General features: G+C 47.6%; 6 protein-coding genes across 6 annotated transcripts; 3 read left to right on the top strand and 3 right to left on the bottom strand.

The window, feature by feature from the left end:
* Positions 1-2379: 2379 nt before the first annotated feature.
* Positions 2380-5214, bottom strand: HOO65_011057 (putative nucleolar complex protein 14; the record flags this gene model as incomplete). Its single annotated transcript, XM_071005414.1, has 2 exons — positions 2380-4839; positions 4927-5214. 2 exons carry the CDS (start codon positions 5212-5214, stop codon positions 2380-2382), a joined length of 2748 nt encoding a protein of 915 aa, XP_070862879.1.
* Positions 5215-5755: 541 nt separating this feature from the next.
* HOO65_011058 (uncharacterized protein) lies at positions 5756-6846 on the top strand (the record flags this gene model as incomplete). Its single annotated transcript, XM_071005999.1, has 3 exons — positions 5756-5852; positions 5900-5910; positions 6220-6846. 3 exons carry the CDS (start codon positions 5756-5758, stop codon positions 6844-6846), a joined length of 735 nt encoding a protein of 244 aa, XP_070862880.1.
* A 1697-nt stretch (positions 6847-8543) lies between these two features.
* HOO65_011059 (histone acetyltransferase GCN5-like protein) lies at positions 8544-9898 on the bottom strand (the record flags this gene model as incomplete). The annotated part of the gene is made up of 2 exons (XM_071005853.1): positions 8544-9593; positions 9674-9898. The coding sequence occupies 2 exons, from the start codon at positions 9896-9898 to the stop codon at positions 8544-8546; spliced, it is 1275 nt and encodes a 424-aa protein (XP_070862881.1).
* Positions 9899-11224: 1326 nt separating this feature from the next.
* Positions 11225-14159, top strand: HOO65_011060 (Tip elongation protein 1; the record flags this gene model as incomplete). The annotated part of the gene is made up of 2 exons (XM_071005397.1): positions 11225-11856; positions 11960-14159. 2 exons carry the CDS (start codon positions 11225-11227, stop codon positions 14157-14159), a joined length of 2832 nt encoding a protein of 943 aa, XP_070862882.1.
* A 1063-nt stretch (positions 14160-15222) lies between these two features.
* HOO65_011061 (Serine/threonine-protein kinase ppk13) lies at positions 15223-16359 on the top strand (the record flags this gene model as incomplete). Its single annotated transcript, XM_070999867.1, has 1 exon — positions 15223-16359. One exon carries the CDS (start codon positions 15223-15225, stop codon positions 16357-16359), a length of 1137 nt encoding a protein of 378 aa, XP_070862883.1.
* A 584-nt stretch (positions 16360-16943) lies between these two features.
* On the bottom strand, positions 16944-20363 carry HOO65_011062 (glycosyl hydrolase family 38; the record flags this gene model as incomplete). The annotated part of the gene is made up of 4 exons (XM_071005337.1): positions 16944-17577; positions 17643-18376; positions 18443-20180; positions 20239-20363. The coding sequence occupies 4 exons, from the start codon at positions 20361-20363 to the stop codon at positions 16944-16946; spliced, it is 3231 nt and encodes a 1076-aa protein (XP_070862884.1).
* Positions 20364-20442: the final 79 nt, after the last annotated feature.

The raw sequence follows: 20442 nt of genomic DNA on the forward strand, positions 1-20442 counted from the left end.
AGACTAAGCATCACTGATACATATAGCATCCTCATTTATATCCATGCGTCGTTGATATCTCTGCTGCTACTTTTCAATCTTGCGCAATTCTCGCGCCTGAGTGGTCAGCGACTGCAAGGCCTTAGCCAGTGCTGTATTGAGAAGGTCAAGTGAGAAGAGCTCCGGCCTCGGTCTCGATTCATTTTGCTCAACCCCCTATCTTGTTTCTGGTCTATTGCGTACCGCTCTTGCCTCAGCTTCCACTTCATGGATTTCATGGTCGTTTGTACTTCCTGGGACGAGTCCCATACAAGTTTCTAATCCAACCATTGCCCTCTGCGGCATCACCACCAGGTCTAAAACTCTTCCAGCTCTCTGAGTTGGTTCACTTTTCTGGTTAAGGATCACTAGGTCGTTTTCGGTCAGCCAGTTTTCCAATACTTTTCCTCGAGGACTTTTATTTTCGTTGGCATTCTATGTGCCGTGATGGGCGTTAAGGTCTTCTGGTGCTATTCAATTGTGTTACTTCTCTGTGAGCTGGAGCTTTCGCAGTGCCTCGCCGACCCGAAAGCTCCTCTCTGGTACGCTGTAGACCCTCAAAATTTGGAGCATGCCCTCCCTTTGCTGTCTTGATACGTACGGGACATGGGTCTGGGTGTGCTTGATGTGTCTCCAGTACCTTCATATTCCTTCGTACATTGGTGCGGTGCTGCGCGGCCCTTTGAGCTTGAATATATTCAACGTCTGTGGGAATCACAGAGATCAAACAACGCCGGACTGGCTATCGGACAGAATCAGCACTCTGCAAGGTTCACTATAGAGTTTTGCCGAGTGAAGCGCAATCGCTCCTAAGTTAACTTGTTGCTCGTTTCCGCTCTACCGTGATTGAAGTGCAAAAGGGCAAAAAAGAAAAAAAGAAAAAGAGAAAAAGAGAAAAAAAAAAAAGCTGCGCGGTCCCGCTGAAAACTTTGTCATATTTATGCCAATAAGAAGCCGAACATACGAATCCAGCCTCGTCTGCTCCTGTGACGCAGTGGTTAGCGTGTCGTTCTTATATTGATCAGATCCGCTGATAAATATGACGAAATGCGAAAGTCGTGGGTTCGACCCCCACCAGGAGCAACGACCAGCATTCTTTTTTCTTCCTCATCATGACACACACATTTTATATTGTTGCACTTTTTTTTTTGTACAATTTATTTGTTAGATACTCTTCGGCCCGGAAAACCAAAGGTGTTGCAGCAGCCACGCATAGAAGGACAAAACCACTGTACTCCGCCGGGGCCTACCCCCCGTGCCGACAGCCGGGGGCCTTTTAGACTAGTTTTTACACGGGGCCTCCACCAACCAAAAATATCAGGTAACCAATCCTAGAACCCGACAGGTACGCCCTCGGGCCGCGCTATACAGAGACCCTCCTGGCTATATTGCTGGACCCTAAAAAGTCATAGGAGAAGGTTGAAGTCTATGCGTTCCTGTCACTGCGGACCGCCCGGGAGGTGCTCCCGGCCGGAAGGCCGTCGTATTACGGTGAAATAGCTGTAGGTAGACGTTAAATAGTACAATCAAACAATCAATCAACCACTGTACTCCGCCGGGGCCTACCCCCCCGTGCCGACAGCCGGGGGCCTTTTAGACTAGTTTTTACACGGGGCCTCCACCTACCAAAAATATCAGGTAACCAATCCTGGAACCCGACAGGTACGCCCTCGGGCCGCGCTATACAGAGACCCTCCTGGCTATATTGCCGGACCCTAAAAAGTCATAGGAGATGGTTGAAGTCTATGCGTTCCTGTCACTGCGGACCGCCCGGGAGGTGCTCCCGGCCGGAAGGCCGTCGTATTACGGGGAAATACCTGTAGGTAGACGTTAAATAGTACATACATACATACATACAGTATTCCAAAGAAGACGAGTACCTGCAACTGCTAACTGCCCGGAGGAGGGGTCGGAAGACGACATCTTCTAACTCCCCTTCCGTCCAGAACATGCCGTCGTATTACCGTGAAAAACCGGTAGGTAGACGCTAAATAATACATACATACATACATGCTTTGTTAGATACTCTTCCTCCTTTTCCGTCCAGAACATACATACATTTATTTGTTAGTCATTATTTCTCATCAGTAGTAGTAGACTTTCAGTTTGAGTCACAAATACGTCATCCATCTTGTGCTTATTAAAAAGAAAACTATCAGTGTTTCCTGTGACTGGCCTGTAGAACAACAACAAACTCTGGATCTCAAACGAAAGAATACCCAAAAGAAGCCAAGGCGATAATAAGCGAGGTCCCACTCATGTATGCAGAAATGATTGAATAAATGAATGACTAAAGCAAAGCTCAATACAGAAAACACCGACACTAGTAAGTAGATATTCCTACCCAACTCCTTGATTTTCCTATGCCCGTGATCGCGCTCTCTTGCGAGCCATCTTCTCGCGTTCGTACTCGTTAGATGCTGCTCCCTCTTCGCCTTGAATCTCTGCCACCAGGCGCTTGAACTTCTTCTCGTATGCATCGTCCTTAATCTTCTTAACCCGTAGCTTCTCACGGGCCATGAAGTTTGCATCCTTGCGCAGCTCGCGCAAAGCACCCTTGCGCTCCCGCTTGTATTCCTTTTGCAGGCGGGCTGACTCGGCACGGTCTTTGTTAGGATCGTAATGCTTGGTAGGGTCAAACTGGTCCTCAAACTTGGGGAACGACATCTTGATGGCTAGCGGCTTGTGATGGTGCAGTTCGAGAGGGCGGCGATTAAGTTGGGCGACTTTTAGTGAGCGCGCTAGTCTGGTCGCTGTGCGTTCTAGACACTCAATGAGCGTTGCAGGCAGATGGCTACGGCAAGATTTAGAGCGGAGGTGCATCAGCACGTCCTGGACAGACTTAAAGGTCTCAGGAAATGCAGCCTTGTCCATCCAAACCTCAGACGCACTATCAAGCAGTTGCACAAAGGTGTTGACAAGGGACACTTTGAGAACCGACTCCTCTTTAGGTGTAAGCTCATCATCGATTTCGCAGTCGTTAAGTCTCATTTTGCGAACAGCAGTGTTTTGCGCTTTGCTAATACGGATGCCCTTTACAGACTCGTGAATCGGGAATGAGCCGATGGCTGTTGAGGGCTTGACAGGAGCAAATGAGACAAGTGCATTTAGCGCAAAGACAAACACCTCCGGGACAAAGCGCCTAGCTATTTGCTGATACTGCAAAACAAGGGTCACAAAGAAAGCACCAATCGCATAGTCGGTGACATTCTGCGGTACCTTCTGGCCAAGATAACGGCCCATGCAGAGCATAGCTGGCGTTACAACCTGGTGGAAGTGGTCAGACGTGGGGAACATAGACCCGATAACTGTTAGAAGAACCAGATCGCCCATAGTAGGCGCTAGAGGATGGGTTTCAGCAAGTTCGGTGATGTACTTGCGGCACTGCTTGGCAACATTGATCGGGAACATCTTGGCCATGGAATGGATGTGCCTAGAAACACTCTCAATCACAGCAAATTCGACGCCTTCAAACTCGTGACAGCTGGCAACAAAGTCAACCAGAGACTCCACAAAGTGGCTGAGCTTGTCCTTGTTGGAACTGTCTAGACTGGGATGATAGAGAGCTCTTATCCGCTGAACAATAGTGGGAATTTTCTCAAAGGGGTGGGCAGTAACAAGAGTAAGCAGTTCGTCGAGTGATTGGGGGCATGGGAAGGTGTAAGGAAGGCCCGATTCGTCGATTCCTTCGCGGGTCTTAATACCAGATGTCTCAAAGGCAGGGTTTTGAAGCTCCTGTGCTGTTAACCGGAGGCCTTGTGTGAATTCGTCTTCCTCCTCTTCCTCTTCTTCCTCCCCATCTTTATCTTGATCATCGCTAGAGTCATCCCCGTCATCCTCGTCGCTAGAGGCAATATCTACATCGGACCCGCTAGCTACAAGATCGTCGTCAATGAGGAAGTCGTCTTCGTCATCAAAGCCAAGATCAGCGGCAGTATGTCTTGTCTTGATACCTGCTCCCAGACCAAAGTCCTCCCCTTCGTTGTCTTCATCATAGTCACCCATAACATTGCTAGGAGCAGCCGTGGGGGTTTCATCATCCGACGTCTCGGACTCTGACGAATCCTCTTCGCCATTCATACGTTTAAGGCGTTTTTCCTCCAGCTTCTTTAACTTTTCAGACTGTTCTGCAGCAATCTCTTCATCAGTCTTCGTACGTTCGGCAGGCTTGGAACGAGTGTCATCGGCAAGCAGCCTGATCTTCTTGTCGAAATCCCTCTCAAAGTCGGCACGGTCCATGCCAGCAACTTTAGTTACAGTCTTTTCAGATGACACAGCATCCCTCTTGGGCTTAGAGCCTAGTAAAAGGTTCAAGACATCGTGAGTCTCCTTATCAATGTCTGCGATGACTTCTAGATCGTCCTCTTTAGCTGCCTGGCGTTCGTACTTGTGCATCTTTGACTTCGCTATAAGTTCTTTCATGACCTCTTGCTTTGACTTTTTGACTTTGGGTTGGCCATCTTCGTTCGCTTCTTCAGCAGCGTCTCTATCGGCTTGGAGCTGTTCCAAAAAACGCTGGCGCTTGATCTTCTTCCGTTCGTCCATGGAAATGTCGCTTCCAATATCAGACATATCGTCGTCGTTGTCATTGTAGTCATCAAAAGTTAGAGCCTGGCCGTTATGTGTCAAGGCACTGACAGGCTCCTCATCCTCAAGATCAAACAATGAAGACTTTTTGTGGCTGCGCTGCTTCTCGGCGACAAAACGTTCAAGCATCTTATCTTCGAGGGCCATGTTCGGGTCATATTCGCCGATTCGTCTGTCGAGGATACCGCCGACCTTGTTTCGTCTTTGCATTTCAACAAGAAGCGTTTCTTGGCGCTAGATTTGAGAGTGGTCAGTACAAGCTAGACAGGACAATACAAACAAAAATAAGGCATTGCAGACGAGGGAAAAAGAAGAACATACTCTCTGCTCACCCACAGCCTTGGTCACTCCAGGCCGCCCCATCACACCCTTGGAAGCTGGAGGCTTGTTGGTTGTAACTTCGAACTTGGGACCGCGGCTGTGCTTCAAGTCGAATGGGTTGAATTGCTCACGGATGCTTCCCAGGGCAGCCGCTTTGCGCAGCCGCCTTTCAGTTTGACCTTTAACATCGTTGGCTTGGGCCTTTTTCTGTTTCTTAGACTTTTGCGGCCCGATAATGCCTTGCTCTCTGAGAGAGGACTTCAGTCGCTTTAACTGAGATGGCGCCATAGTGCGACCGATGATAGGGGAGAAAAATCGGCGTAGAAGAAATATGAGGAGGTTATTGCCCAAGCGCCAGTAGTTGTAATTGTTGAAGAGAAAATAAAAGAAAGAGAAAAGACAAAAATAAGACTTGACAAATGAAGCAGAGCAAAACAGCGAGAACTTCGCTGTGAAGCCCATGAACGTTCAACGGATTATAAAAAAAAGATAATTTTGTATATAGTCCCACTTATCTTTATCTTATCAGTAGGGCGGTGAGATCTGGCACAAACTGGCATAGCTTCCTAGTCAAGTCATCCGACTACCTAACCTCATATCATCCAAGTAAATGAACCAAACCGCTGGTTTCTCTCCTATAAAAACATCATCTTCTTTTTTATAAAAGCTGTTCACTCCCCAACTCAGCTTTATCTTAAGGATTTTCCAATTTAGCCTCCCGCTTTCTAACTGAATCTACTATCAGACTTCCCCTGTTTCTGCCATGCTGGGGTCTGCTCACTTGAACTTCTAATGTACTACAAACCCCAGCCTGAACAACTCGACAATCATGAGTTCCCTAGGTCTTATCGGTACCATAAAAAATGAGCGCCTATTGCTATTCGGCATGGCGGCCTATGCTGTCACTATGGCTGGTGTCATGTGGAGTATGTTGAACTCAGTCAAAGAAGACAGTGTGCTGGAACCGATACAGGTCAAGACCCAGTATATAACCCAAGAGACTGAAGATGCACTCCAACTGCATACAATCGAAAAACTAGCAGATCATCCCAATTATTCAATCAGAGATATCTCGCTCAAAATCTTGTCAGATCGGGCTGTTGAGGATGGAAATACCTTGAAAATTTTAATCGCGGGCATTACTAAAAAGAACTATGAGACGAGGCTTCGTTGCCTGCAATCCCTCGCCCTCATAATAACTAATACATGTGAGTTCTACATGTTTACTTTATGCTTCTAAGTATATGCTGTGCTTCTCTAACGATATTATTGCTACTATAAGATGGGTCTCAGAATCCTCTTAAAAAGCTCTACAACCAACGCTCGTATGATGCCTTCGTACGGTGCTTGGAGTTTTCCTTGGAAGATTCCGTAATTCCTAAGCTTGACAATAGCACGTGGGATGAGCATAATTTACGCGACGAAACAGAGAAACTAGCGCTCTCGTTCCTCTATGAGCTCACAACACCGGAAAATATCCATCTGCTTTTACAATCCAAGTTCATCAAAAAGTGGCTTGTCAAGCAGAATTGGGGCGACAGTGATGAGGAGCGCCAAAAGAACTTTTACGAGTACACAAACAAGCAAAACCGAGTTGCTGATATTATTAAGCGTTTGCAAGAAACGGTTAGTGGTATGGACGCTCTGCGAAGGGCTGGGCTTGTCCCTTTTCAAACCAGCAACGAGATAGATATCGTCCCAGGGCTTCAGAGTTGCGCTTCTTGCAAGTCTCACTGGGACGATAGGTGTGCTACGGACTGTAGATCAAGAGGCCGAATAGTTCACTCTAGAGTGCGCGAACAGTCTGAAGAAGAAGTACGGTTACGCAGACAAAATCGTGAAGCGATGGTGTTTAATGATGGCAGTCGACCCATTGGACGGGAGGACATCATTGAGCGGCGTAGAGATGACTCGGAGTAGATTTAGATAGCTCCGGAAAGAGTTCGGGCTTCATATATGAGTTAATAACTACCTATACCTGAATATACCTGTCGCCTCAAGATTACAAGCCCTATGTCCAGACTGGTTTTGATCTGACGTGGTGATGTTTGATGTTTACTAGAATCACCAAAATCAAAGGACGCCAAGCTTATTTTTGAGTCTATTTGGCATTTTATTCTACTCTTTTGGGTATCATCTCACAGCAATATGGCAGTATGCGCCGGACGGGCAGCGTGTGAATGATGTCATCCTTCAAAACAACCTGGGTGGCCAGCAGTGACAGGAGCTCATATTTTAAGCACTCCCCATCTGGCGCCCAGGCCAGAAAGTCTTTACCAATTCTTGGTGTTAGTTACCCAGTATTTCTGGTCTACAGTGACCCCATGAGAACTAATTCCTACCCCGTATCCCTCGCTTCGATTGCCTCTTCTTTGACCCATGTGTTGAGAAACATGGAAGGGGGGGTTCGATCGAGACACCGGTTCTTGACAGACAGTAGTATCCTTTCGGCACAGTGCCAAAATTTGACCTAAACTTGAATATATTTAACCTACAGGAGTCACTAAAATCAAGCAACACTAGATTGGCTAGCCCTCTACAAGGTTCACTATAGATATCTGCTGAGCCAAGCGCAGTTACTCCTAAGCTAACCTGTTGCTCGTTTCCGCTTTACAGTGGTCGCAGCACTAAATAGAAAAAAAAATAGGAAAAATAGAAAAACACCAAACACCAAGCAGCAAGCAGCAAGCAGCAAGCAGGACAGTGGACAGGACGTAGAAACTAATACAAAAGAAAAGAAGTAAAGAAAAGCAAATTGTAGCTCTGCACCCCCACTTCCGAGAAAACACGCCTCTTGACGTGCCGTCCCCTTTCACATGCCAATACGGAATATCCTCCACTTGGGGTCTAATTTCTCTGCCGATGTCTCCTGTGAGGAGCTTTCGAACAAATCTCATGGACAGTTTCTTCTCATTGCCTCAGCACCCCCACCAATCGCTAAAGGCCTTAGGTTGATCACAACCTGCTACTGGGCACCGTGGTTCTGCATTTACGTGGTTGGGCCGCACCCAACACTCTTCGAAGTCGCCGTGTCCGGAGAGCCCTGCTAGGATTCGGGCGACCGGCCGACCCGTTTTACGGAAGAGAATAAATACAGCAACAACAGCGACCAAAGCAGCGAAAAATTAACTGGCCGCGTGGCCCAATGGCAAGGCGTTTGACTACGAATCAAAAGATTGTGGGTTCGAATCCCATCGTGGTCAACAGTTAACAGCTCGACTCATTCTGAGAGTCGTGGTCCCACATCACGGGGCCTCTTTTTTTGGTTCTATCTATTCCCCCGACTTCATTCCACTAACAAATGCTGCCCAGAACATGCCGTCGTGTTACCGTGGAAAACCGGTAGGTAGACGCTAAATAATACATATCAGCCGCCCCGTCGTATTACCGGGAAAACTAGTAGGTAGACGCTAAATATATCAGCCATTTTAGATCCACAGATGGATGAAGGGCTTTACATACACATTTATATTAGGTTATTGTGTAGATGGCGGTATCAATATATTTGAGTACAATGGAAGTTCAGCTACTGTTTGCATTAAATATGCCAATAAAAGTGCTAGCATGTTCTACATAGCTTTGATCATACCTTCAACCGACTCAAATACTGTCGCCAGCTACTCTTCAAGAAGCTCATACCACTCGGGAATCTCCTTTATAAGACTCCACATGTATTTCTCCAGTTTAACAGCACACTTGGTGTACACAGTTGTTGGATCATTGTACTGTCGACAATTGCTGAATATCAGTTTCAGATCACCAACAAGGTCCTTGGGAGCAGTGTAGAAATCATGCTCCAACCGCTCTTCTACCGTTGATAGGTCCATAGGTGAAGAAATGACATTATAATAGTCCGGCACCTCATCTCTGTTAACTGGATTGAGGAACGGCCATGCCTGCTTGTGGTTTTGTATTTGGTACAGGAATCGCCGGAGCTCATGGAAAAGGGGCCCATGCCGCGGCACACGTGCCAACTCATCCATATCGGGGGACCACCCCGTTGCACGGATAGCGGGGATTGATAGCGGATCGATTGGTGTTACGCCGTTCGCCCACTGCTGTGGCGGTTGATGAATAATGTGACTTTTGCTTAGATGTCGAATCTTAGCTTGCACGGTTTCTTTTTGCTTAAGCAGCATGCGACCGGCTTCAAGATAACGTATTCGGGGAAGCATGGAGCATTGCATCATTGTCCCGCCCTCATAATCTTTGATATAGCCCATCCAAACAGACTTGTCGAGTGTGATTTCTTTAGTGAAACCTTGTTTCTGGAAATATCCCGTGGCATAGTTATCGGCATACGTGAGGAAGTGCATGACTGGGGAGGTTGCCTTGACATAGTCCTTCAAATGGGCCATGAGGTGGGCGCCATATCCTTTAACTTGTTGATCGGAGGAGACGGCGCAAAACACGATTTCAGCAAACTTTCGGCTTCTGAACTCCCGATATGATATGCCGCCAATGACTTCAAGAGGCATTTTAACGATAGCGATAGACCTGTGTGTACGGTCGTAGACGAGTCGCGCAATGTAGTCCTTGGGCATTTTAGGAAGCTGTTTTTGAAACAGGCATTTGAGACCGGTGAGGATGATAAAGCTTTCTCTAGTACCGTCATTATTGACAACGCGGAATTCAATTTCGCCATTTCGTTCTTCTAGGACAGCGGGCTTTACTAGAGTTAGAGCATGCTAATACAACGGCAGCTTGCTATTGTCGCAGCTAAGGGAAGCAGCTGATGGAAACATACCTTGTCTGGGAAGGGAACTCTGTAAGTCGCAGCTGAAGGCGCTGCCTCTGGTTCATCGTGACCATGGCTCGTTTTGACTCTTTTAGTTTCCGGGGCAGCATTTGGTTCTTCTGAGGTTGTGCGCTTCGCCGCAACAGAAATTTGGGGATGTGCCTGATCAGCGGCAGCGACATCAGTGGCAGTGGTGTCGGTGGCTGGTAATGGTTGTGCCTCTGCTTTGTTCATCTGGGTCGGGATCTGTTGGAGATGGTGGGTATTGCAGTCACGAGTTTTGTTGTTTGGTTTTGTGGTGGCTATGTGCTTGCAGTTGTGAGGGTCAGGTTGTACAGGCAGCTAATTATTCTGAATGTTAGAATTGCCGATAATTCACGAATGAATGATGCGAAGAAATGGGTGGAATGTGAAATGACAAAACGGCTAAAAGACAACTAGTTCTTGATATAGGGCAAGGCTACCGCGTCTAGTAGCTCACTACATTTAGGGTTAATCGCGATATTTTCCTAGAACAAGACACAGGTACGCTACAGGTAGGTATTGCTTTTAGTGCGATGCCATTTTTTTTCCTCTTCAACATATCATCTACAAAACTCGGTGATAGAACCAGCGGGACATCCGTCAAGCTGCGACTTGGTCTTCCAACTACTGACGCATCTCCGGCCGACGCAGCTTCAATGCGAACTCTTGTCTATCCATTACAAGTAAGATGGCAGCATTGACTTGCTCATTATCTTCATAGTTACTTCTTCCCAAGAAATACCTACCAACGCATGGAGCAACAGATGCCTAAACAATACCCCAGGCAGTATTTGCACTTTCAGTATTATACTACAGTTGTTTTAACCAGTTGCCATGCCTCCTTAATTATGAACAAATTCTGTTGGCTGGTGAACAAGCCAGCCTGACAAGGCATAAGAAACAAGCATGTGACATGATCGCACTTCTTCTACTGTCATCAGCCCTCATTTGTTTTGCCGAGCTTTAGTTGTTTACAAACAAGCAAGCTGCATACAACCCTGCTGATAATAAGCCTTCGTTTTGTGTTCTCTCCCAGGTGCTTACTTACTTGCATGTACAGCATTACAGTGTTACTTTCAACGTCAAGTTTCAGATTCTCTTTTCTTTCAATTGAAAACTTCATCTTTTCTGTTGAAAGCCTAGTAGCTCGCCTGTCAAACTTGACGTCTGATCCTCAGCTAGAGCTCAAGCTCGAAAAGCTTTGCTCTGTGAACAGCTATAAGAAACGCCGAGATATATTTCTTTCCCTAGTCTAGCCAAGCTTGGTTTTAGTCTTTCTTCCCCGCCAACTCTTTTTTTGTAGCCAGGCAAATATAGTCCCACATAGAGAGCCCCTTGGGTAGTTGGTTATATTAGCGGGCTTGCACCTATAACCTGCTTGTTTTTAGGAGGTAGCACTGGTTACCAATAGCCTTGAGGAGCTTGGACTAAAGTCTTTGTTGCTGCTGTCTTGTTTTTCCTGGCCTGGTCTTTGCTCCCTTCTCTTGACTTCCTTTGTCTTCCTCTCTCCCACTTTTTTTTTGCTCCTTTTCTGCCATGATTGTGTCTTCTCCTTTGGCAGTGCAACCTTCATCTGATTCGTTGCCGTCACTCTCTATACCGCGAGTCTTGCCTCGATCACTGCGAAAATCAGCTTCAGCTATCGGACTCAACTCTGGCTCCCCCAGTAACGCCGACGTCTCTTCCGCAGCCTCCAGCTTGCACGGCCTTTATATCCGTCCAGGGTCCAGTCAGGGAATTGCGCCTAACAAGAACAACAAAAACACTTATGCAAACTATCGTCACACTACTGACAACTCCTCATCTGAACAACTCCAGCCACCGCCTTTGACATTGGGTCGGAAGAAGTCTATTCCTGGGCTCAATCCATCTCCCCTAGCTTCTATTCCAGATAGTAACGAGTCGTATGCCTCGACATCTATTGGCAAATCATCTTCTCGAACACCTTTAACACTTGATACGACTAGTCATCACCATAAAAGCGCCTCCAAGATCAACGCTAACATGGCCGACGACTTGCTTGTTGGCGATGTCGTCGATGTGCCAGGAGGCATGAAGGGTACTGTGCGCTTTGTCGGCTCTGTCAATGGCAAAAAGGGCGTGTTCGCGGGTGTTGAACTACTGCCCGAGTTTGCTGGCCGAGGTAAAAACAGCGGCGATGTTGACGGGTATGTCCTCATACATCTGGTCATGTTTCTTCCCTTGTTTTTTTTTTTCGCATTTTGAATGACACTGTGATTCTAACTTTCCGTTCTCTTTGTTTTCATATAGTATCTCCTACTTCACTACTACTCTAGCAGGAGCCGGAATCTTCGTCCCTGCCACCAAGGTTTTACGTCAGGATAGTTCCAATAGTTACCCTGCTACGCCTACTATCACCGGCATCAAAGGCTATAGCCAAAATGCAAACAGCACAACTCCGCCTACGCCCTCAATACTCAAATTCAGTCAGTCCGTTGGCCCGGGGCGTGCAGCCAGCCCTCTTGGTAAAAAGCCCCGGCCATCTCTCCATCGGCCCGAATCACCGCTTCGACGAGTTCAAATGACACCCGTGCCTCGACCCTCTATCAATAGCAGCATCAAGTCACCAACTAAAGGCTCCAAGTATGGCAGCCCAACTACTAACAAATTCTCCCAAAGTGTTAGGGGGACTGCTGGCGACCCTTTGAAAAAGCTACCTGGCTCTCGATTGGATTTCAAGTCTAGTCTTATTGGAAGTCGTAGCTCTTCTGCTATGGGCATGAGACCCATGTCATTTGACGATGAAGAGCCTCCAGTTCCTAGCATACAGCGGGCGCGAACAAATGCCGGTGTGTCTTCGGCTTCTCGCAACAGGCCCTCTTCTAGGGCAGCCGCTGCTTCATCTAATGGCCATGCTACTCAAGCGAGTGATGAAGAAGTTGAGCGCTTGCGTGCTCAGGTTGAAGACCGCGACCGCCAACTGCGCGATCAAGCTGCCACTCTAGCAGAAATGGAGAGTGCATTGGCTGAGGTTCAACAACTCATGGAAAATCCAAACAACATGCGCCAAAATCGAGATAACGTAGATGACCATGACACAGCCCAGCTAAGAACTTTGCTGCGAGAAAAGAATGAGAAGATTGCCCTCTTGACCTCTGAATTCGATTCTCATCGTGCGGATTTCCGAAGCACCATTGATGCTCTTGAAATGGCCAGCACCGAAACTGTGAGAGTGTATGAGGCACAGAAAAAGGACCTTGTGCAAGAAATAAATGAGCTCGAGGCCCGCCTAGAAGATGTTGATGCTGTGGCTCGTCAGCTTAAGCAACTTGAGGAGCTAGTACAGGAATTGGAGGAGGGACTGGAAGATGCCAGACGAGGCGAGGCCGAAGCTCGTGGAGAGGTCGAATTTTTAAGAGGCGAAGTTGAACGTACACGCTCTGAGCTTCGCCGAGAGAAAGAAAAGAATGGAGGCAGTGCTGGCAATGGTAGCGGTGGCTCCACTGCTGTAGCCACCACTAATGGCGCCTCTGCTAGTACGAACCAGAGTTCTCTGACCACATCCAAAGAGCTAGAACAAAAGGAGGATGAAATTCGTGGACTTAAGGCCATTATACATTCTCTTAGCCGCGATTCAGCACCCAACTCGCCCCCAATCACTGGCCCATCCAATGGCAGCGGGGACTCTGTTGAAACCCGGCTTTTGCGTGAAAACCAGGAGCGCCAGATCAACGAACTACGTGCTATGCTTGATAGCAAGACCGATCGCGAGGAAGAACTGGAACGCGAGATCGAGGGCTTGCGCCGTAGTGGCAGTTTCACAACGAAGCCCTTGAACAGCAGCAGGCCTAATTCCCACACTCATCCTACTTCCCACCCCCACCGCGCCAGCGGTATGACTATTAGGCCTTCTTCACTCCGCGACTCGGCAAAGAATGGCATCAGTCATATTCGTGAGCGTAGCTCTGGCCCCGAGCCACGGACAGCATCCTCTGATATGACGGGCCACAAGCGGGGGTCGACTCTAGACACCATGCCGGAGAGTGATACATACTCGACCGCCACTGAGACTAGCACTCTCTGGTGTGAAATCTGCGAGACTAATGGCCATGACATTCTCACATGCACCAACATGTTTGGCCCTGATGGCCCCAAGCCTACCTCGGCTGCGATTAATGGAAGCAACCGTGACACGCTTAAGGCCACGGCTATCAATACAGGTGCTGGAGATCAGCAAACCCAGGATGAAATCTACAAGGTTGCCCCTCTACGGTCCAAAAACAGCCCCCCTCTGCCCTCAGATGAGTTCACCACGACTCCATCTGCGGCCCAACCCCCAGCCCTAGCGCCACTTGCTACTGCTGCATCAGCCAAAGTCCTCCCAAATCCCATGGAATCGGGGCCTGTTGCTGGGAAGGAAAGTGGAACTATCGATCCTTCTAAGTGGTGTGCAGTCTGCGAACGTGATGGCCACGATAGTGTTGACTGCCCATTTGAAGATGCTTTCTAGGGCAAGTGTAGCGCGGTCTTTTCCAATGCTTGCTGATATCTTTGTCGATTTCCTTGTTTCCATTTCTTGCTCCTACTCTACATGATTCATCGATACCACCGCCTATTTCATTTACCATATTTCCGTTTTCTGGCGTAACGATTTTCGCCTTTGCTTTACTTTTGTCGTCGTGTGTCTCGCAAATCTGTTGGTTACCATTTACTGTTGTTAACACCTGCCTTTTGTTCAATTATTTTCTTTCTTAGGCTGAATATAAAAACCCAATAATATTAAGGGGATCTTTCTCTATGCTATTGTGCCGCATAGAATGAAATGGATTTGTTACTTGAGTATCTAGGTTCTATCTAGAGTTGATCAATCTTCACTCTCTTGATAAAAGCGGGGCTAATATTCCTTCCACGTGGCTCTCGAGCAACAAGGGTTAGATTTAAGTACCAAGGGTTGGCCAAGCTTCCCTTGCTCGCTCGTAAAGTACTGAACAGAGCAGGCATCTAAGAATCATGAACTTGCTCTCTCTGTTTCCTAGATCACGACGAAGTTCTTGGAAATCTTAACAACCACTTGAACAGCGAGGAAGTAACGACTTATGGCTACAAACGACGGCAGCTCCGAATAATAAATACCGCAAGAATCCCTAGACAACTGGCATAATCTACTATAGCAAACAATCTACGTCAAAAAAGAGAAAGCTTGGGGTCGCTTTACGTCAACTACTTGAAGACATTCACGAAATCCAAAATGGCACAGATGGTTATGGACCTATTCGCGTCCTTGGGTAACTGTCTGAACTGTTTTCCCGGATCGCCAACACTTAAAATTAACAATCGAAGCTTCAAAATTCTTCGGCTTCTTGGAGAGGTATACTCCTTTTCATTTCAATGTTTTTTTTTTTTCACTCTCCTTGCCTCTAATCTGTATGCTTCTTCTTGTAGCTAACTTATGTGCTTTCATCTTCTAGGGCGGTTTTTCATATGTCTATCTCGTTCAGGATATCTCGACTAGCGAACTCTTTGCCCTAAAAAAGATCCGTTGCCCATTTGGTGCCGAGTCTGTATCACTTGCAATGAAGGAAGTCGAGGCTTACCGCGCCTTTGCCGGGACGCCCGGTATAATCCACAGCATCGACTACAGCATCGCTACTGAGCGTGGCGGCGGCGAAGATAGTAAAACTGTTTATGTGCTGCTGCCGTACTATAAACGAGGCAATCTTCAGGACATGATCAATGCAAACCTCGTGAACGGCACTCAATTCCCCGAAAGAAAGCTCATGGTATTGTTCCTAGGAGTGTGCCGCGCGTTGAAGGCTATGCATCAGTACAAAGGCGGAAATGGCAGCGGAAAGGCACGCCCAATCGAACGCATGCGAATGGGCAACGAAGCAGATGATGATCTGGATAGCCTTGGCTCAGATTCAAGCTCTGACTCGGATTTGGACACGGGAAAACAAGCACTGCGTAAATCTACTGCAAAAAAGAACAAAAACAAGAAACCCGTCAACAACAAACGCAGCCGTCATGAGAGCAGCTCTAAAAATGCTACTGCTGATACTGGCGCCGATGGCGACCACGAGTCCGCACAACAGCAGCCGCTCATGGGTACATCATCATCCGCCGAGCTTTCAGCTACTTCGTTTGCCCATCGCGACATTAAGCCGGGAAATATCATGATCGATGACTCTGGCACTGGTCCGATTTTAATGGATTTGGGATCTGTGGCGCCATCCCCTCTGTTCGTCACTTCGCATTCACAGGCAGTCGCTGTGCAGGACACAGCCGCCGAGCACTCTACTATGCCGTACCGTGCACCCGAGTTGTTTGACGTACATAACGGCGCGGTCATTGACACCAAAGTTGATATCTGGTCACTTGGATGCACTTTATATGCCTGCCTCGTAGGCAAATCTCCATTTGAGGCACGCTCTGATGAGACGGGTGGCTCGCTGAGTTTGTGTGTGCTGGGCGGTGATTGGCGGTTTCCTGGTGAAGGAGGCCTAAATCAAGGGGCACAGCGCCAGGGCACGGCAGCAAACCTAAAAAAGGCGCAGCAAGATGCTGCAGCTGGATCAAAAGAGGTTGTGATTTCAGAGCCAGTCAAGGATATTGTGCGCAAGTGTTTAGCAGTGGAACCAGTAGAACGGCCGGATATTGATGAGCTAATTAGACTCGTCGAAGATGCGATTGATGTAGACGAGCTGTCTTGAAACATCGGTGCGCTATTGCTTGCCAAAGAGTATTTACACTTTTTCTTCTTTGATTCGTTCAAGAGAGTTGTATTTATTGCTAAAGTCTATCTATCTATGCGCTGGCGTTTGTATATCGGACATCCGGAAATCTGCTCACTTTTATACAGTTTTATACAACAGAACTAGTCTTTTGCTAGGTGATGAGGAAGCAACAACAAAAAAGACGAAAATATACTCTTTAACACAATACTGGCGACTTTTATGTGGTCTCCTGCTGTGTAGTATTAGCCTAGCCCTCTGCGAGTCACCTGGGGGGAGCAGAAGAGGTTCCGTTCCACACGCTCTAAAAAGCTACGGTCGGATGTTGTTCCTGTATTTACTCTCTCCTTACTTAATCTGGCCAAGATTGAACCTTCAAGCCCGGTGCACCCCGCTTCGCTCTTGGTGTTCCGCTTTTCCCAGAGCTGATTTTACGTTGTCTCCTTTCTGGCTCGGCCGCGTTTATAGCCATATATAGAAGGATGTGATGGTATTGGATATGATTAGACTGGGAACTACATTTTGCCTTTTCATCGTGCATAGCGGATCCACGTCGCGGCTTTTCATAGTTGTAGACGATAAGTCGCAACCTCAAATGGACGGAGCGAAATCGGGAAAGATGATAGGGAGTTGCACAGTTCAACTTCTTCAAGGTCGTCCTCTAGAATGTTTGTCTTCTGCACGCCCTTGATATCCCAAGCAGTTTTAACCACAGCTCTAGAATGACCACCCAAACTCTCGTAGACACGGATCACAACGCTTTTCCCAGAACGCGCAGGTAGGTCTCCTACACTTACGTCTTCATCATCTTCGCCCCTCTTAACGCAATCCAGAATGAGTGAATCATCACCCACAAGTTTAATGGGGGTTGTAGCAGCATCAAGGACACCGGCCAATGAAAGTGAACTGCCTGCGGTAGAAGATACTGTTCGTAACGGACTGTTAAACTGATATGCTGCACGAACAGTCGAAGCGCCCAAAGGACCCGAGTGTGGCAAAATCGCCCAGCTAATGCTATGTTGGCCCATATCGGCATGGGCATCTGGAGCCTTGGGAGAGCGTAAGAGGGAAAGACGCATGAGGTTTCCACAAGTGGCAAATCCATACTTCGAATCATTGAGAATCGAGATACCGTAGTTGGATTCGGAAAGATCTGCAAAGCGGTGGCAGCATACTTCAAACTTGGCCATATCCCAACTGTAAGTCGCGAAATTCATTAGCAGTTGTCAAGATGAGAGGGGATTTATGGTGGGATGATATACCTGGTGTTGTAGTGTGTGGGACGCTTGGTAATACCATATGCAGTCTCGTACGAAGCATCCGTATTGCGGACCGTCACTGGAAACTCAACCTTGAGGAAAGTCATGCTTTCATGCCAGTCTACTTCGGCACGGCAGACAACCGCGGTTTGCTGGTTATCCACAACTGCCGACAGACTGATGTAGCTCATAATTGAGCTACTGTTGCTTACTTTTGTCCGTGTAACCACAGTGACACGATGAGGTTTGACTTCAAAGATGCTTGTCTCTCCAGAGGGCAGTTCCTTGCGTGTATCCAAGTGATAAACTTCCACATCCCAAGCCTGCCAGTAAAGTGGTTTGTCGTCAAAGACAACGAATTGATTAGCCTTTTTTCCAGGCTCAATCACCTCGCGCTCATTGAGAATGTCGTATAGCGATGTTATCACCCCACCCTGTACCTTAACCTTTAGTTGGCTATTCTTAAGCTCAAATGTATCCTCAGCCACCTGCTGAAGACTGACAAAAGGATGACTTGTATGTGCCTTAGCAAATGGCTCAATAGTCAGCAGGCTGCCCGAGCCTGAAGCCACCCCAACTTCAGTCTCCGAGATCTCAATAATCTCCGCTCGGGGCCACGGGAGGGTGTTAATGGCAACAGATCCGTCCAGAGATTTGCCAGCTAGGTCTGAAAAGCCCAAGGTACTTAGAACTTCCTTCAATACCTTGGCCCCACGATCAAACACTTGGCCATAGAGCTAAGTAATACGTATTGTTAGTAAAGGTTTTAGCTTAAGGAATAACTTGATCAGATTATTACTTACCTCATCAGAGTCATCGTAGCACATCTCAATAGAGCTTCCAGGAAGGCAATCGTGAAACTGGCATAGCAGGATTGCCTCCCACATGAAATCAATATCCTTCTTTGGGTACTTGTAGGACGAGTCCTTCAACGAGGCGCAAGTAGCCAAGAATTCAATATCGCGCATCAGTGCTTCAGCCTTGCGATTATTCTTTTTGTTTTTGGCCTGAGTAGTGTAAGTACCACGGTGAAGTTCAAAATAAAGCTCACCATACCAAGTGACGAAGTTGGCCGCTTTTTCCTGTAGTTTATCGAAAAAATCGTCCACTGAGCCGCCCATCGTGACTCGAGGCAAAAGGCCAGCCTGATCAGCCACACCACGACAGCGGCGCAACTTTTCGATATGCTGCCATGTCGGGCCGCCACCCCCATCGCCCTTTCCAAAAACAAGCAGAGAGGTTGGGTCTTGGTCCATGGACTTATGTTGAGATTGACTGCGCTTAACATCGCCAAAGTGAGCCTCGGCAGTGTATGTTTCCGCCGGGGGCATGTGACATATGACTTGTGTGCCATCGAGAGCTACCCAATTAAAGGTCGTATGAGGAAACTTGTTGATGTTGTTCCAGCTAAGCTTTTGTGTCATAAACCGGTCCATGCCTGCAAGACGGCACAATTGCGGAATCTGTCCCGAATATCCAAATGTATCCGGCAGCCAAAAGGTTTTAGAACGGGCACCGAAGCGGCTTTCAAAGTAGCGTTGGCCATAGAGAAACTGTCTGGTCAACGATTCACCACTAGGCATGTTGGTATCGTGTTCCACCCAGCTCCCACCAATAGGATGGAAACGGCCCTCTTTAACCTTCTGCTTGACTCTCTTGAAGACTTCGGGATAGTTTTCTTCTAGCCATTTGTACTGCTGGGCTTGGGAGCAGGCAAAATTAAGCTCGCCGTATTGTTCCATCAAATTACACTGACTAGTCCAGGACCGAGCAACTTTGCGCTTGGTTTCCGCCCAGGGCCACAGCCAGCAGCTATCAATATGGCAATGCCCTATGCCAAATACTTGGGCAGGGGCTTTCGAGTCGTAGACCTTGGAAGAATCAACCAAAGTACCCAAGTACTCCTGAGCAATCTTCCGGCAGGTGTCCAGGGACTTAATATTGTTCTTGTCAAAAGAATCTATGATCCTAGTACACACATCAACTGCTTTATGTTGCTGCCAGGTATCCTGGGGAAATTCCCGAGCCGCATCACCAATAATCCAAATATCTATCCACAGGCCACGAGCCTGAAGGTTGACAGCTACAATTTCTGCCTTGGTTAGTTGGAAGTATCGGTTCGGGTTTGGTGGCTGAATCGTGTCAGAGCCCGGAGCGTTTCCAAACATGCCATTACAAGCCATTTCAACATAGAATAGATGCGGCTTCCCGTCCCGGAACAGTTTAGGCAGAATCCACTCAATGCGTTCATTATTGCCAGTAAGGCCCTGGAGCGGAACGCCATCCTCTGACCACACCATTCCCTCATTGTGGGCGTCCCAATGGAACTCCAAATGCTCCTTTTCTCTAAGGTCTTTGGGCACGGTCAATTCCACCCTGATCCAGTGGGTGGACCACGAAGGGCCAAACATGGCACCGACGCTTGTAGGCTTGAAGTTTTGGCTGACTGCCTCTTTGAAAGTAGGCCTTTCCTGACCAGGAGCCTGCCAAGCCCAGAGTCTCACATGAGGCGAGCCACTAGCCGTACCATCATACATGACTCTAAAAGAAGCGGTTAGATGCTGTTCTTGTATTTCATTTTCCAGAGAATTCTACCCACGAGTTAAGATTATGGCTTTCCCATTGGCCATTAGCCGTGAATTGCGCAATGCGATCACGATAAATACCGGCAATGCGCTGGCCAACGGGCCTCTCGGCAAGCTGTGGATAGTGATTACATGACATTTTGCCACCTTCACAATTTCTATGATGATGCAGTGAAATATCCGTATCGGGATCGTCTTATTTCGAATATCGGTTGCTA

This window comes from Ceratocystis lukuohia (genome assembly GCF_044167205.1).
Source record: "Ceratocystis lukuohia strain C4212 chromosome Unknown Supercontig1_pilon, whole genome shotgun sequence".
Taxonomy (NCBI): domain Eukaryota; kingdom Fungi; phylum Ascomycota; class Sordariomycetes; order Microascales; family Ceratocystidaceae; genus Ceratocystis; species Ceratocystis lukuohia.